The 18,094-nt window shown below is 32.5% G+C and overlaps 1 protein-coding gene and 1 non-coding gene across 2 annotated transcripts; both read right to left on the bottom strand.

The window, feature by feature from the left end:
* Window positions 1-597: 597 nt before the first annotated feature.
* On the bottom strand, window positions 598-705 carry LOC113848629. The gene has a single exon (XR_003501894.1). It is a non-coding gene; the product is annotated as a small nucleolar RNA R71 (small nucleolar RNA).
* A 9,052-nt stretch (window positions 706-9,757) lies between these two features.
* On the bottom strand, window positions 9,758-12,199 carry LOC113847859. The gene is made up of 2 exons (XM_027477159.1): window positions 11,868-12,199; window positions 9,758-10,509 (listed from the first exon to the last, which is right to left on the bottom strand). The coding sequence occupies exons 1-2, from the start codon at window positions 12,006-12,008 to the stop codon at window positions 10,150-10,152; spliced, it is 501 nt and encodes a 166-aa protein (XP_027332960.1). The 5' UTR covers window positions 12,009-12,199; the 3' UTR covers window positions 9,758-10,149.
* Between the last annotated feature and the right edge of the window lie 5,895 nt (window positions 12,200-18,094).

The following is an 18,094-nucleotide window of genomic DNA, read 5'->3' as shown; positions in this document are numbered from 1 at the left end:
TTGGATTAATAATTTCTGTTGTGTTTTAAGTGTTCGCAAGAAATTTCTAAATGTAGCAGTTGAATTGGTTGATGCAAGGCAAGGAGAAGATCAAAAAGAGTGATTCATCTCCAAAACTTGATTAGCTAATTATTAATTTTAAGAAGAAAAACAAAAAGAGGGGACAGACTTTAGAAAAAGAAAAAGACCCACAAGAACAGAATTCTACAGAAATGGCAGGAAATCCCAATGAAGAACGGAGGACCTTGGATGATTATGCACGTGCAAGACCGAGAGAAAACCCCACCTTCATTGTTTGACCTCCCATTCAAGCAAACAACTTTGAGATCAGACCTGACCTTATGAGAGTGGTCCAGCAAGAGCAATTTGTTGGACATCCTTGTAAAGATCCCCACTTGCACATTCAATTTTTTTTTACCATTTGTAAAATGATTAGAATGAATGGTATGAGTGATGAGGCTATCCGGTTGTCACTTTTTCCATTTTCTTTAAGGGATAAGGCAAAAAGCTGGTTGTTACCCCAATCGAAAGGAAGTATCACTACTTGATTTAGAGAGCAAGTTGCTGACGAAGTATTTTTCAGCCTTTAGAACAACCAAGTTAAGGCAAGAAATTCTGGTTTTTTCTCAAAGGGAAGATGAAAACACTGCAAGAGGCATGAGACAAATTCAAAAAACTCTTGAGAAGTTGCCCTTATCATTAGTTACCCGAATGGCTTCAATTGAGAACCTTTGATGATAGGCTTTGATTGATGTGCAATAAGGACAATTGATGTTAAGGGTGCATGATGAGAATGTGACTTTTAAAGTTTTTGAGGTTATGCAGCATCCGGATGATGAGAAGGACACTTGTTTTGATGCTGGAAATTGTGCAGACCCACTGAAAAAAACTTTGGCCAATGTTGTCATGAATAATGATGGAGGAAGTGATGAAGAATTAGAAGAAATTGTACAGCAACTCGACGCTCAACCTATTATGTAGAAAATTACATATGCTGAAAAATTGGAAGAAGATAGCAAGGTAGAACCACAACAGTTAGAATTGAAGCCCCTGCCCTCTCACCTTAAATATGTGTTTTTAGGAGAAAAGAAAACTTGCCCAGTGATAATCAGCAGCAAACTCTCTCAGTTGAATGAAAAAAATTTAATGAGAGTTTTAAGGGAGCATGAGGCAGCAATATGATGGTCCATTGAAAATTTGAAGGGAATTAGTCCCACATTTTGCATGCACAAAATTAAACTGGAAGATAAGTTCACACCTGTGATGCAGCCATAAAGGAAACTAAACCCGGTCATGAAAGAGGTTGTCAAAAAGGAAGTGTTGAAGCTCTTGGCAACATGGATGATTTACCCCATTTCCGACAGTGAATGGGTTAGCCCATGCAAGTGGTACCCAAGAAGGGAGGACTCAATGTGATAAGAAATGAAAATAACGAGCTCATTCTCACCCGCACTGTGACTGGTTGGAAGATGTGCATCGACCATCGGAAGCTGAACCATGCCACACGTAAAGACCATTTTCCACTTCCATACATGGACCAGATGTTGGAGTGGCTAGTTGAACAATAATTCTATTATTTTTTGGATGGCTATTTTGGGTACAACTAGATTGTTGTTAACCCGAAAGACCAAGAGAAGACTTCCTTCACCTGCCCATTTGGTGTTTTTGCATACCGCAGAATGCCTTTTGGACTTTGTAACGCTCCTGCAACATTCCAACGGTGCATGCTTGCCATATTTTCTGATATGATAGAGAAGTCTATAGAAATTTTTATGGACAATTTTTCAGTCTTTGGGCATTCATTTGATCTTTGTCTGACAAATTTATCTTGTGTGCTGCGGAGATGCATAGAAACCAGCCTAGTTCTTAATTGGAAAAAATGTCACTTCATGGTTCGGGAGGGCATAGTGCTGGGACATAAGATTTTTGCAAGAGGAATTAAAGTGGATAGAGCAAAGGTTGAAGTCATAGAAAATCTGCCACCACCAACCAATGTTAGAGGGATAAGGAGTTTCCTAGGCCATGCTGGCTTTTATCGCAAATTTATTTATGATTTTTTAAAGATTGTTAAACTCCTATGCTCATTGTTGAACAAAGACACCCCATTTATTTTTAATGAAAACAGCCTGCATGTTTTTAATGTTATAAAAAAGAAACTTATCACTGTACATGTTATTACTGCACCTAATTGGAATCTTCCATTTGAAGTTATATGTGATGCTAGTAACTTTTCTCTTGGACTTTGCAACGCTCCTACAACATTCCAATGGTGCATGCTTGCCATATTTTCTAATATGATAGAGAAGTCTATAGAAATTTTTATGGATGATTTTTCAGTCTTTGGGCATTCATTTGATCTTTGTCTGACAAATTTATCTTGTGTGTTGTAGAGATGCATAGAAACCAGCCTAATTCTTAATCGAAAAAAATGTCACTTCATGGTTTAGGAAGGCATAGCGCTGGGACATAAGATTTTTGCAAGAGGAATTGAAGTGAATAGAGCAAAGGTTGAAGTCATAGAAAATCTGTCACCACCAACCAATGTCAGAGGGATAAGGATTTTTTAAAGATTGTTAAACACCTATGCTCATTGTTGAACAAAGACACCCCATTTATTTTTAATGAAAACAGCCTGCATGTTTTTAATGTTATAAAAAAGAAACTTATTACTGCACCTGTTATTACTGCACCTAATTGGAATCTTCCATTTGAAGTTATATGTGATGCTAGTAACTTTTCTTTTGGACTTTGCAACGCTCCTGCAACATTCCAACGGTGCATGCTTGCCATATTTTTGCACAAAGAAATAAATACTAGAAGACAGCTGCAAAAGTATTGCAAAATGGATTTTTCTGGCCAACAATTTTCAAGGATTCCTTTGCGTACTTAAGAAGCTATGATAAATACTAGAGGATGGGAAATATTACTAAGAAGAATGAATTGCCTTTAAACAGCATTTTAGAAGTGGAAATTTTTTACTGCTGGGGGATGGACTTCATGGGACCATTCCTATCGTCATTCCAGAACAAATATATTTTGGTGGCAATTGATTATGTGTCCAAGTGGGCTGAAGCAGTTACAGCACCTTTAAACAATGCCCAGACTGTGATCAAGTTCTTAAAGAGAAATATTTTTGTGAGGTTTGGAGTGTCAAGGATTTTAATTAGTGATGGTGACACTCATTTTTGTAACTAGCAGTTTCAATCTCTCCTCAACAAGTACAATGTTAAGCATAAGGTGGCAACACCTTATCACCCACAAACAATTGGGCATGTTGAGGTGATGAATAGAGAAATTAAAAGAATATTGGAGAAAATAGTGGGCAACACCAGAAGAGATTGGTCAACAAAGTTAGATGACGCTTTGTGAGCCTATCGTACAGCTTACAAGAGCTCCACTAGAATGTCTCCATATCAGCTGATATATGGAAAAGCTTGTCACCTTCTATTGAAATTAGAGCACAAAGCACATTGGGCAATCAAGTATTTAGATTCGAATGAGAAAGTGTCACAAGAACAAAAGAAATTGCAGCTCACTGAGTTAGAAGAATGGAGGAATTTGGCTTATGAAAATGCTGCAATTTACAAATTAAGAGCCAAGACCTATCATGACAAGGCAATCAAACATAGAGTCTTTCAGCCTGGACAACAAGGAGGTCTCTCCTTTTGGAGCAATTACAATTCAAGATCCTTCTTCTGATAGAGTGTTCAAAGTTAATGGACAGTCCCTTAAAATCTATCTTGGAGGAGAAATTCAGAGGGAGAAGAAAATTGTTCATTTATCAGACTCTCAATAAATTAGAATACGAGTAGCAATAGAATAGTTTAGAATAGAATTATTTTCTTGCAATTTTAAATTTATTTCTTTAATTTTAGTTGTTAAACTTTTTAGTAGGTTTTGTTATAATTTTTGGTTCATTAATATCTAATTTCAGGATTGAAGGGCAGCAAAGTGCTATATATTTAAAAGGGAATGACCACAGGAAATTTAATTTTAAGCAGTTATCTACTTCGTATCATGTGGCCACATAGAAAAGTCATTTATGGGGATGCAGCACTGGCACTAGGCTCTTTTTTTGGCCTATGGACTTAAAGAATTTTTTGAAGTTTCAAAATCCCAGGGGAGGTCCTAAAGAAGCGTCACTCGGGTTCTGTTTTGTCATTTAGTACATATGTAAAGTTGTCATTATAATAGTATTTTTCTATTTTATTATTAAAATAATAATAAATATATATATATAAAATATAAAAACAAAAAATATATATATTTATTGTTTTATATAAAAAAATTGAAAAAAATAAAGAAACTCAAAAGTGGCGATTGTTTATGCTCAGAACACGAGCAGTCTCTTACCACACTTTGCAGCTTCCTCTTTAATGCTTCACCTCCCATTTTAATCACATTACTTCACATTTCTCCCCACATTCTTGTTCACTTCACCATCTGTTATCCCCTGCACTATTCATTTTCCCTTCTGGTAGTCATTTTCAAAAGTTCCAAGCTTCCAAAGGTACGCTTCTTTTACGACTAGATCCTCCGTTTTCTGTGAGTTTTCATTTCATTCTCGTTTTCATTCATGGTTCATTGCATTGAGTAGGGCATTCTTTTTTCTTCAATGGTCAGTACTATTCATGAATATCATTTTTCCAAATCTTTTGCTTGCCTTCTCTATTTGTGATTGTTGGTTAATGGATGTTGAATGCCCTTTATTTCACACTTGTTGTGTACTGTGCATGATTAGGGCATGGAAGTTTTCCCTTTTTTGTATACTCTGCACCAACAACAATATTTGAGTGTTTTTTGGTATTTTTATTAATTTTGTGTTTCTTGTTCCTTTTTCATGGGTGTATTCAGTGATAATTTCATAATTTTTGCATGTTTTCTACTTCCTGTTCATTGGACCTTCTTCTTACATGAAGTTTTACATATGCAATTTTTTAATTTTTATGTTATTACCCTATTTTTCAATGAACCTTTGCCTTGTGTGTGCTATACCTACAATGTTTTGGAAATTTTTGCAATTTTTTGTACTCTGGTCACTACTAATCCATTCTTACAAGCCCTCATTTTGTTTATAGTGATTTTCCCACTTTGTGTGCCATTCTTACATCAGTACATGCTATTCCTTGCTCCTTGTCCTTCTTTCTATTTGAGTGTATTTAAATTTTCTGGGTGTCGCAATATGTTCTGTTTTTAACCAAGAAATCATAGATAACTTTGCTGTCTCCATAGTCCATATTATTGCCTTTGTAAATTTTGAACAATCTCGGCGATAAATTGGAATCATTGTTGCTGATTTGACGTATTTTGTTGACAATTCCTAATTCTTAGGGACCTTAGTTACATGCTCTATTAAAACATTTTACTGCACCTTGGGAGATAGAATTTCATTGTTTCTATGGTTGGATGTTGTAAATTCATGATTTCAAACTTCATTAAAAGACCCTATTGTTATTTTTAATTCTTGATGACTTAATCAATGTTGCTTGAAACCCTTGTTACTGCAATTTTTGTTTGTATATTTTGTGCAGTACAATGTTCTCATTCATTGCTCAGTTTTTCAATTATACACAATCACTATCTTTGTACTTTGTTTCTATTTTGTGTATCTTCATAGTGTGTGAATTTCTGAAAACTGGTCTTACATACCACTCGCAATATAAAATTTTCTTAATATTTTTCTCCTTTTATGGTACATTTTCACTTTATATGAAGGATCAAATTCTAAATTTTGAGAGCTCAAAATTTTAGGCCAAACACAGTGGACATATGCAATCTTCATTCCTTTTACTGCACAAATTTCATTGATCAATTCTGAACATGCTCTTTTGGTCTTCATATTTGATTCATGCTTGCTGCATTCATTCAACAAACAATTACTGAACTTGGGAACATAAGCATCTCTGTTATTGATATGATAACTTCAGCTTGAGATATTTTTTTTAGTGTTATATTTTCTAATTCTGTGCAGAATGTTTGCTCACGTATTATTTTTTCTGGCTGAAAATTGTGTGTGCTCACTGATTCAATTTTCCAGTATGTAGATTGCATATACATCATATTGTGATAATGTATGATCTGTCTTGTAAATATGGTCCATTGTTACAGTCAAATGCTCACTTTATAGAGCATTTTTATTTTTCAATGATTGATTCTTTCTTCATTTTTGGGCCTGCAATTTGCACAACGATGTTGTTTAATGTTTGGCAATTCAAAAATTGAAATTGAGATTATGTTCAGTTTTTATTTAATTTTCTGCACTACTGCTAATTCCCTGATAAATTGTTGTGAATGACAGATGAGGCGAAAAACTCTTGCTAGCAGACCTAAGAGGTCCAGAATTGAACTTTCTGCATCCAAAAGTAAAGAGAGTGAATTAGCGAACACATGCCCCTTTCGCACACCTTTCCATGAGAATTTTCATAACGCTAGTATCAAACATAGGAAAATTATTGAGGACAGTGGCTTTAAGCTCAATAAAGGAGAAGTTCGGGCTATTCAGCTTACTATTCAAGTCAGAAAATGGGAATTTTTTTATGGCTTGACAGGCAAGAGGTTTCAAAACCTAGTGAGGGAATTTTATGCTAATGGAAAAGCTGACTCCCGCAGTGGCAGCAACCTTTCTCACTACCACATTATGATCAGAGGCACAAAAGTTTCTTTTACCCCTAGAGTTATTAACAAGGTGCTGCAGATTTTTCGTACCACTATTAGACCAGCAAGAGATGATTATGGTGACCTATTAGAACAAGCCCCAAATTATGAAGCAATCATCCATACTCTTTGTAAGCCAGGATCTAAATGAAGACCACTAGGAAGTGTCGAACCATGGAGTTTACTGGTGGCTGATTTATTGGCCATTCCTAGAGCATGGTTTCAATTCATTATAGGGTCTCTTAGACCTATCCTTCATGACACGACCCTGCTGTTACGGCGTACCCAGCTCCTCTACTGCATTATCATGGGTATGGAAATTAATGTGGGCAAGATTATCCATCAAGAAATGAGGCAGATTATGGACGATGATAGCCAAAAGTCATTGGCCTACCCCTTATTGATCACTTTATTATGTGAAGATGCTAGGGTCACCATTGATCCTAATGATGTTTCAGTCTTAAAACCAAAGTGGATCACTGTAGCCACTCTTTCTTCCTTTGCTGAAAGCTCCCATAGGCGACCAGAAAGACCCCCATTGACCCTACTACTGCTGCCTCTTCTTCATCCACCATGACAAGCAAATTACCCTTTTTTTCTCTCTTGCAACAGCAAAATGAATTTTTGAAAATCACAAGCCAACATAAATTTTCTTAACATCAAGGATTGAATTAAACTCCTTCTCAGGATATCTGTTTCACTCCATGCTCTCAATGTCTCAGCTTGTGTTTAACTCTCTTCAATGCATTTGCTGTTATTCCTTACTCTAGATTTGGTAAATTTCTAGCTCATATATATTCATGCAATTAGTTATAATCAAGAGGATTTCATAAGGGTTAAAACATGGTCAGGGTTCAGGTGGAAAAATATTTTGGCTACTGGCTATTCCCTATATCAAAGAGAGTATGAGCTCCTCTTTTGATAACTTAAAAAATTCTAAGTTTAGGGTTGTATTATTGGTTGCTTGAGGACAAACATTGTTTTTAAGTTTGGGGTGGTGTATAAACCTGGAAAAAAAATTAAGTAGGCAGCTGCTATTATTGAAAGGAAGCAAACTCAATTTCTTTCAGTTTTATTAAAAAAAAAAAAAGAGCTGAAAAGAAAAAAATCAAAAAGAGAAACTTGGGTCTGCATTATTGAAAGGGGAAAAAAATTAAAATACTCAATGAGGAAGTGCACACAAGTATCTCAATTCTTAGATTTTCTAAGTTATCCCTCATACTTTCTTTGATATAGGGAATAACCAGCAGAAAAAATATTTTCCCACCTGAACCTTGACCATGTTTTAATCCTTATGAAGTCCTCTTAATTATAACTAATTGCATGAATAGATGTGAGTTACAAATTTGCCAAATCTAGAATAAGGAATAGCAACAAATGCATTGAAGAGAGCTAAACACAAGCTGAGACATTAAGAGCATGGAGTGAAACAGATATCCTGAGAGGGAGTTTAATTCAATCCTTGATGTTAAGAAAATTTATGTTTGCTTGTAATTTTCAAAAATTCATTTTGCTATTTCAAGAGAAAAAAAAGGGGCAGTTTGCTAGAATTCTAAATTCTGTTCATGAAGAAAAAGAAATTAATTTGCTTAAGGACAAGCAAATATTTAAGTTTGAGGTTGTGATGAGTTACTAACTCATCTAGAAAATTTAAGATTTTTAACCATATTTCATTGAATTTAAATTATAAGTTAATGCAATTAATTGAAAAATTCAATGAAATGTTGTATTTGTTGAAAAATTCATGAATCACTCAAATTCTGATGGCTTTTATTTTGAAAAAATTAAGAAGAAAATTGCAATTGGACTTAAAGAGTTAAAGATGAGTGCTGCAGGATTCATTTGTGGGAACACAGATTCCTGATTGTGGAAAAACGATACTGACTGAACATATAAAAACGAAATTCTTTTGAAAAGGCAACATCTTGGACATCTTTTACTTTTCTGTCTTTTACGATTCTAGAGTGCAGAAACCTAGGTTTTACATACAGCTTACGTAGAATATGGTAGTTAGGGTATTTTCTTTACATCTTTGCTAGGGGATTCTTATGGGAACTTAGATTTTATCTCATTTTCTCTACTTTATGTAATGGAACAGTAACTTTCTCATTTCATCTACTTGTTGTAAGCTCTTCTGTAAAAATGAATTTAGTATTTGCAATATATTTCAGTTTTATATTATCTCGTTGCATTATGTCTAGCTAGATATCTTTGGGTTGAGTGAGAATTAACTTATACCTTTACCCTTTGCAATGAACTAACATTAGATATATCTCAAGATACATGCTTTAATCTAACATCTTGATTCTAAACTTAATGCTTCCTTGTTTTATGTGAATGGGGTTGATGAAAAAGAGTTTATTACTAGAAAGTAGTAAGTTTTCTTAGACTAGAATTAATTTGCTCATTATAAATTATTAAGGAATAGAAATTTGTGATGATGTGGTCAATGGATTTAATTCTTAATGTTGAATGTCTTTAGTTGTATCTAAAGATTTAGGACGGTAATTTCATTTTAGAACCAATTACCAAGGAATTGAAGTTGGGTACTTTAGAAAATCTGACCATTAGATAAAGTTGTATTTTGAGTTATAAATTTATTTGTATACAAAGAAAACGGGATAAGAGATTCCGAACTCAACCTGCTTTAAATTGTTATCAAATCCAATCTCAGTAATCACAGTATTTACATTCTGCAGTTAGTTTACTTTGTGTTTTAAAATTTAGTTTTTCATTCTGCATATTATACAATTAAATTCCAGCATTTTAATTTAGTTTTAATAATTTTGCACTTAATTAATTTTCATGCAATTTTTACTCTATTTTTTGTGACCCAATTAGTGTCATTCTTATTATTTGATATTTAGCATTAATCCCTGTGAATAATAATCTTTTATTACTTCAACGATTTGATACACTTGCCAAAAAGAGTTTATCAATAAGCCTTAGGTTCATTTTTTATTTTCATTCAGTTCACAGTTTTACTCATAATTACGAAAAAAGAACATACTGTTTTTACATTATCCAAGTGAAAATGGCGAAGACAAAATGGTGTTAAGGTTCACTACATTTTCGTTAATTCTTGAAAATGAAAGACAAAGTGAAAATAAAGTATTATTTTTTTATTTATTACTTATATTTTTGGTCTATGTATTTATTACTTAAAACAAATCAACTCAATGAAACAAAAAAAAAAGACAACATTACATACGGTACTGTTGGCCCAAATAATAATTACCACATTGGAGTCAACATGGACGCCACAGCCCAAGATTACTACACAATTCTGTATCGGTAACTAAATCACGAAAGTTTACAGCATTGAAGTCTTCAAAGGAAACCAAGTTTGGCAATTCACTCCACTATGACCGCAGCATGACTTTGGAAGTCAGAACTCAGAAGTTGGCTCATTCTATCAGTCCATCTTGACAATGCATAGAAAAACTTAGCATCAACATGTCTGATAGGCAACCCCCTATACACAAGCGCACAGGACTAACAACACCAGTATGCATAGTGCTCCTCTTTGCGATGGTTACTAACAAGGCCTCCACACTTCAAACAGATGAAGCTGCTTCCATCAGAAACTGCATCCAGTACTACTTGCATCCTGCCACTTTCTGCCAGTATGGAAGTCCCATGAGCATCTGGGGTAATTGATTGGACGGTAATGTCATTGGTAGGTGGTTCAATCACTACAGGCTGAGCTTCAGCAATAGCACACTCAGCAAACAAAGAAGCCAGCTTATCAACCGCAGCATTCTCTTGCAGTCTCCTTCTGTACAGCTCGCGAGCCCGGTGCAAGGACTGAAAAACAGCTTCATCCCCACCCCTATTCTTCATAGCTACGACCACCTGTTCAAATTATAGGTAAATATCAGCCACAAAAAGACTTGCAGATTTTGGTAGTGTTCGGTTTGTTTTCTATTTTCAGTTTTAGTTGATACATGTTCACAAATTATTGCAAAAATTCCATTGTTATCACTTTGTTTCATGTCCTCTAGATTTTAAAAGAGAAACAGGAAAAACATATTTTTGTATTTTTCATGGTTTCCTTTATAAAACTACGAAAATATTTCATGTTAAACAAAAGAAAAACAAGGTACCATTTTGTAATTATCATAGAAAAACAGACCAACTAAAAATGAAAATGAAATCGGATGATGAACCAAACAATCTCAGAGTTTTTGGATTTTTGGCTAGGTTTTCTCATTTGGCAAGTAGATAGCACTTTCTGCAAACATGATTTATGTCTCTAAAAACTAAACATTCACCACCATCCCAATTCTAACATAATCTTGGTGAATGTTTATTTTATAGGTTATTCTGGAGAAATAATCATGAATTTCTTTTAACTTTCTGAGAGAGTCTATGAAAAATATACAATTATTTCTATAAATTTTGAAGTGAACAAAACATGCTATTAGTAATTTGCTATGAATGCAGCATGGTAAAAAGTTTAAAGCGCAGATCAGAGATTCATTATACTTGTCGCTTCCATTCCTACAACAAGTTGGAAATTGGAATGCCCCCACAGAGGTCAAGTAGAGTGAGTAGCATATATTAGTGTAATAAAAAATATTTTTTTTTATTATCTGTTTTGAATCCAAAATAACCAAATCCAAACACAAACGTAACGTGCTACTAATTAGTTTAGGTAAGTTGCCAGCAACTCTTTCATCCTAAATTCAAGCTTTCATGGGAGTTTGGCACACAAGACAAATGAGATATCCCAGCATCAAATTTCAAACACCCCATATGTTTGATGCAACAAATAAAATCCATTTATATAGGAAACCCAAGAATTTGCAGGCGTATGCTAAAATCTTGCACTGCAAATTGCAAATGTGAATCCAAATTGGATAGGAAAACACCGGCAAACAAAATATCCCTACCCCTATTTCTTTTTTCCCACCCAAAAAAATCCCTATTTTTTCGTAAATTCATTTCTTTGGCAACTTACAAAACAGTTATTCATTCCATAACAGTGTTAATACAAACTTCGTGTTCAACCCTAGAACATGTTTTGCAGACTTAGCTAGTTTGATTAGTAAGATCAAGAAAAACATTCTTTGCATGCTATAGCACAGAACAAAAATAAAGAAGCCCCAGATACTTATTTTAAAAAAATCAATTAAAAAATTCAGCAAATTACCAATTGAAATGAAGAGAAAGAGTTACATAAAATTGAAGAGAAAAAAAAAAAAGATTACCGCTTGGAGTGCCTGAGAAGGTTTGCCTTGATTTATGAGTTGGCGCGCCAATGTGAGCAAATCTCGAACGACGTCGTTTTGGCCGGAGCTAGACGCAACCATCACCGGCGATGCCTCTGCCTCCGTCATTTCCGAGTCCATGATCTTTCTTTTCTCTATCTCTATCTCTATCACTTTGATTTCTAAATATTAATATTAATTATTATTTATATATCATATCGAATCTAAGGGTTGGGCTTTGAGACTTGTCGTTTTAATCAGAAATTAATCATGAAAAAGTGGGTGATAAATTTAACGTTAATCGTTCTAGTTCTAGCACTTTCTGCTGCTGTGTCTATTACTCGCCACGCCAACTATCATATGATGTCACCTTTGATTGGGGATTAGCTTCGGGCTGGGCTTAGATCCATCGGTTAAGCCCAAATTTTGACCAAAGGACGTTTCTTGTTACACACTATCTTATTGTCCGAAAAGTTAATTCTAGAAAATATATAATACATTTGTTTATGATTTTTAACTTTTTTAATATTATACATAATAAAAATTTATATATGATTTTATTAAAAAAATTAAAAAAATTTAATTTTAAATAAAATTTATTTTTTATTCTTTACTATGTAAAATTTGTATTTTTCAAAAAAGTACATTTTTTAAAATTATATTTTAGAATTGATTTTTAATTATTTTTAAAATTTTCAATTGTTAGGATAAAATTAACTCTCTTCGAAAAACTAAGTTCTAAAAATAATATAAAATTAATTTTATTTTATTTTGGCCTTATTTACAGTAACTTCTAAACTTTAATTAAAAATGGTAAATTTTGTAGTACTTTTTAAAATAAAAGGATATTCCATACTCTCTTACAAAATGAGATTAATGATTTATTTATAAAAATTTAAATATTTTTTAAATTTCAAGATATTAAAAAATGTATACCCTTCCGTATAAAGAGAATATACAATGTTTTCTTATAGTACTAGGTAAAAAGCACTTAAAAAAAAATTAGAAACGGTGCGAATAAACAATAACACAAAGGACACAGAAAAAACCCATGCAATACTCGCGGACCTCAGTACGGTTATACCCATTAATCCATCTTAATTGAATGGTCCATAAAGAGACCCATCTTCTTTTCAAGTAAAATATTTTTTCAATAATTTGCATAATATGTATTTAACATTGTAGAAATAAAGTCTAAGAGCCCAATTCAAGTGATAAGATATTACTCTTTTCATAAAACGTATCATATTGGAATCAAATAATTAGCCTTTTGCCTACTCTTTTTGCTCAGTGCAGTTCTCCCTTAACATGTCAAAGACGTCTTTATAAAGATTTTTAAAAGATGTACTTTTATCAGCATTTTGAAATGTTAAATTGAATTTGAATTCGAAAGCACAATTGAACAGTGAATCACTTGCATAGCAAAATTTAACAAAGTATGCAATTGCCGTTTGAAATATTGGATAATACGATTCCTTTTTGTAAAAAAAATATTTATCATCTAAATAAAAAGTTAATACATAAGCCATTGAGCCATCCATATTTATCATTACTCTCTTAAATTACGTTCCGTTCGTTTTTCACGCTTGACCAGAATATGAATATCCAATGGGCAATTCTATTTCACTTGTATACAGGTTCGATTAATAGCATAAACTTGGTCAAATAGAAACAGAAAAAGCCTAAACTTTTTTCCAACCAATAAAATAAAAAGTGTTATTGTCTTTCTGGGGCGGTTCATTTAATATTTTCGTGTTTATTATAAAAAGAATAGGTCCTCACCTAACCCTGCCACTGGCACTGTGCCGTGGCAAAATCACTTGAATTCCACAAACATGCCATTGCCAACCATCGACTGCGGCATTCCGATAAGACCACTTTGGTCGACTTGTCCATATTCCTCACAATTCCCCATTTTATAATGCCTACATTTATCAACTGGTTGGATACCTCAGCTTTTGCTCCCCCAAAGAACACATGCAACACCGTCATTTTGAAATGTCTCTCTTAAAAATGATCGTCTATGAAATATAAATATGATACATGGTACAAATATGATATAAAATTTTTATTTTTTATTTTTAAATTAGATATATAATGAGTGACGGATCCAGAATTTTTTTTTATATAGTATATACAAATTTTACTGCATTAATAATATAATATAATATTTAAAAGTATAAATACATATCATAATAGTTCTGTATGAGTTTTTATATTTTGGAAACAATGAATAATTTTTTCATTTTCAATATTACAAAAAAATTCTCTCTATATATAAGTAACCAAATAATCATTCATCTCTTATGTAGTTTTGCATTCGATTCTTGATGATATTCACGACAAAAAAAGTTCTTTCAACTATTGCAGTTGCCACAGGTAGTATTAAAGCTAACTCTAAAAGCAACTAGACCAACAGATACACATGTTTTTTGGTCTCCACAAGCTTTATGGAAAGATCACTAATCCCCTATTTCTGAAAATGCACTATTAGAGCATACATCTATAAAATAATTTTTAAATTAATTATCTAGTGCCAAAAGTACAGAAAATTCTAAAGGATAAAATTGAGCAAAACGAATCAATTTCTCCTTATTAAATGCAGAAAATGAATCTCTTGGATTTAAGCATGCTACACAAAGAAGCAACTCAGTATTCACTTACGTAAAACGATTATTCAACTCTTGAAGGTGTCGATCAATCACTTGATAGAATAATTCAACTTGAAAATGATGTAAATTAAATACTTTTTTTCATTTTGAGTCTTGGCCTTCTTTTTGTTTGAAAGGTATCACTCATATTTGGAATGACAGCACTGTGCTTTCACAAAATAATGAAACATCAATGAGCAAAGAATGTCAACCATCATTTGTAACCTCTGTTTGGACACTATAACTAATTTCATAGCATTTAAATCACTTCTTTGTAATGCTTGAGATAACTCATGAGTAATTCCCAAAATACTTTTCATCAAGTGCAAGATGAAAATAAATTCAAAAGATTGCATAGAATTCAACAAAGCACATGCTTCAGCTTTTTACTCTAAACTAATGTCATCTTCCTCAACCATTTCAAGCACATCAATCATAGAAGAGAACAAAGAAACTAGATTAAGTAATATACCATAATGTGAGCTCCATCTAGTATCTCCTGTCTTCTTAATTGTAGTTTCTTGATTCAAACCACATCCACTAGACATTTCTCCTTTTTGCAATGCTTTTTTCACCTTTGCAATTTGACTTTCACGAAGGATATCTTGATGCTTACATGATGCTCCAACAACATTAAAAAAAATTAGCAACTAAATTAAAAAATAATTCAATTTCAACATGCTTTTTTGCTACCATAACAAGAGCTAATAGGAGTTTATGAGCAAAATAATAAATATAAAATGTTGAATAATTCTCCCTCAATGTTAAGCTTTTGAGACCACTAATTCACCTTGCATATTACTTCTCCATCATATCCTTGTCCACGTAACCTTGACAAACTTAACTCATATTTAGCAAATAAAGACTCCAAAGCCGATTTTAATGATGGAGTATTAGTATTAGAAACATGAACAAGACTAAGAAAACACTCCATAACTTGCCCTTTCTTATTCACATAACGTAAAGCCACAACTATTTGTTCCTTAACAGAGATATCTCAAGATTCATCAATCAAAGTAAAAAATAAATTATCTCCTAGATCTTCAAGTATAACTTTAGGGGTTTCACAGGCAGCAGCTCTAACAATATCTTTTTGTATTGTAGGAGTTGTTAAATTAAGATTTCCACGAGCATTCTTTAAAACTTTATGAATATCTTCATTGTGGTTAGCAAGAAAATCCAGAAGTTCAAGAAAATTCCCTTTATTACATGATGACATTGACTCATCATTACCACGAAAAGCCAACTCTTGGCACAATAAAAATCGAATGCAATTAACTATTGCAATCAAATGAATTCAGTATTTCTTTTTAACTTGATGAGAATGTTTACATATGGCAACATCAATATGTTGCTTTTGTTTCATTAGAGCTTCACAATTTCTCCATGCTTGATTATGAAAACTATTTGGGCCTCCTACATAAACTTGAAACTTTTCACTTTTTTTTCAATTTATAAAACCCCCTTTTATAAATGCATCACCACTACCTTTATGTTCTCTAACATGTTATCTCATAAGATAACAACATAAGCAATATGTCGCATCTTACTTTTGACTATATTCTAACCAATTGCCATATTTTGAATACCAATTCGACAAATTGTATCCCCAAATTGTCTTTGTGGAAAATTAATCTCTTTTGGTTAACAAGGACCCTTTTGAAAATAATATCTCCTAATTTTATCTCTATCACTTGGATGATAATCTGACATTTTTTGCCTTAAACTGGGATCATTAGGAAGTTTTTCCAAATCAAATTCTAAAAATCTTTTTTTAAATGACGGACCTAATATTGTACTTCTACATTCATCAAGTGCTTGAGGAGAAAATGATTGTTCTGATGTTGATTTTCTTTTAAAAAATCTTTCCATTGCTAGAAATAAAATTAATATAATTATAATTAATTTCATGTTCATAAAACTAAAATCAATAATAAAAATTATAATATTTTACATAAAAATAACAACAAGTCTTAAAACTAATACAAGTAATCCAAATATCTAATAATAAAATAGAGCAAATCAAATAAGCAAATAATTTATTGATAAAACAATAACAAATGCAATGGAGCAAACAAAGAAATATATTACAGTTGAAAAAATAAAAATAGGGGGTGAAATGTTACCCATATTCTCCATTTGTTAGACAGCTCACAGCTTGTTGGGTAGAAATTTGTTGAACAAAAAATTAAAGCTTTTAACACAAAAAAAAAAGAACCGAGAGTTGTTGAAGACTTGAAGTGAAGCTCACAGCATAACCACGTAATATTCTTCCTTTCCTTTCTCCCAAGTTCACAATCGCAAATAGAAAAACAAAGCCGTAAAGCTAAACTCAACTCAAGAAGTTGAAAAAAGTTAAAAAATTTCTCCTGTTGATAGCATTTGCCAAATAGCTATTGAAGTGAAAAAACAGAGAAGCCTAAACATAGAAGTTGAAAAGGTATGTACTAGACTTGTTGGAGAAGTCTTAAGACAAAAAAAAGTGGGTGTCATTAACGTAATTTTAGCAAAATTTGGGAGTAATCATTTAATAAAATAAAAAGTGGCTGAAGTGTATTTCCTTGATAGTGAAGTGGAGGCAATTAAATTATAATAGAGAAGGCAATTAAAATAGAATAATATATATATTAGTAAAAGAAAGTCAAAACAACTGTCCTCACTCAAATACTAGTGCATCTGTCTCTGTGTATATTCTATTAGAAACAATTATGTTTAAACTAGATAGATCAATATGAGTAATAAATTTCTCTATCCAAACATTCATTAGAATCACATACTAAATTGAAAGAATCTTGTACTAATTTATTAACGTGCTTGATGATAACTAAAATTTTGAGATTATGAGAAATTTTAAAAAAGAAATATAAATCGTTATATATCTTTAAAATGTTAAAATTTATTTAATTATTATGATATTTCAATAATATTAATATAAATTTATAAAATCAAAGTAAAAAATATATAAAAATTTTAAAATACCATGATGTGTCATAACATAAATATATATCCAAGACAAGTATTATTTAAAAGTGTCCGTACTTCATAGCTCATGCCAATGTCAAGTCGTATACAAACATAATCCACTCTCAAGTCTCAACATTGTGGCATTCCACATATATAATTGATATATTGAGATAAAAACGATGAAAAGGGTGCCCACTTGGGTTATTTGCAAGTATCCGTTGACATTTAAAATCTTAGAAAACCAAGAACAGTGCCTAGTGACAAGGCTGTTTAGATTAATATCACACCGTTAATTATAAATTAAATTATGCATCGGTAGGCTCTTTTTGAGCTGGAACGCATGGCCATGCATGGCTGCAGAGCTTAATTCATTGCCCATCAATTCCAAATTATGGGAGCAGTTGGGTTAATTTGCATTTCCTCGTTTTTCACTTCTTTTCTTTTGTCAAATGAACAGGAAACTGTCTCAATGTCTGTTCAATCATTGCTATAAGATTGCGAAGGTTACGCAGTTTATCAATAAAATAACATTTATTTAGAAGTCACAAACTAAATATTGTAATTTCACTAGCTTGTCATCACTTGTCATATGAGTTGCTTTTTGTGCATGAG

Source organism: Abrus precatorius, unplaced genomic scaffold (assembly GCF_003935025.1).
Source record: "Abrus precatorius isolate BTA unplaced genomic scaffold, Abrus_2018 Scaffold8, whole genome shotgun sequence".
NCBI lineage: Eukaryota > Viridiplantae > Streptophyta > Magnoliopsida > Fabales > Fabaceae > Abrus > Abrus precatorius.
This window is presented reverse-complemented; position numbering and strand designations above follow the sequence as displayed.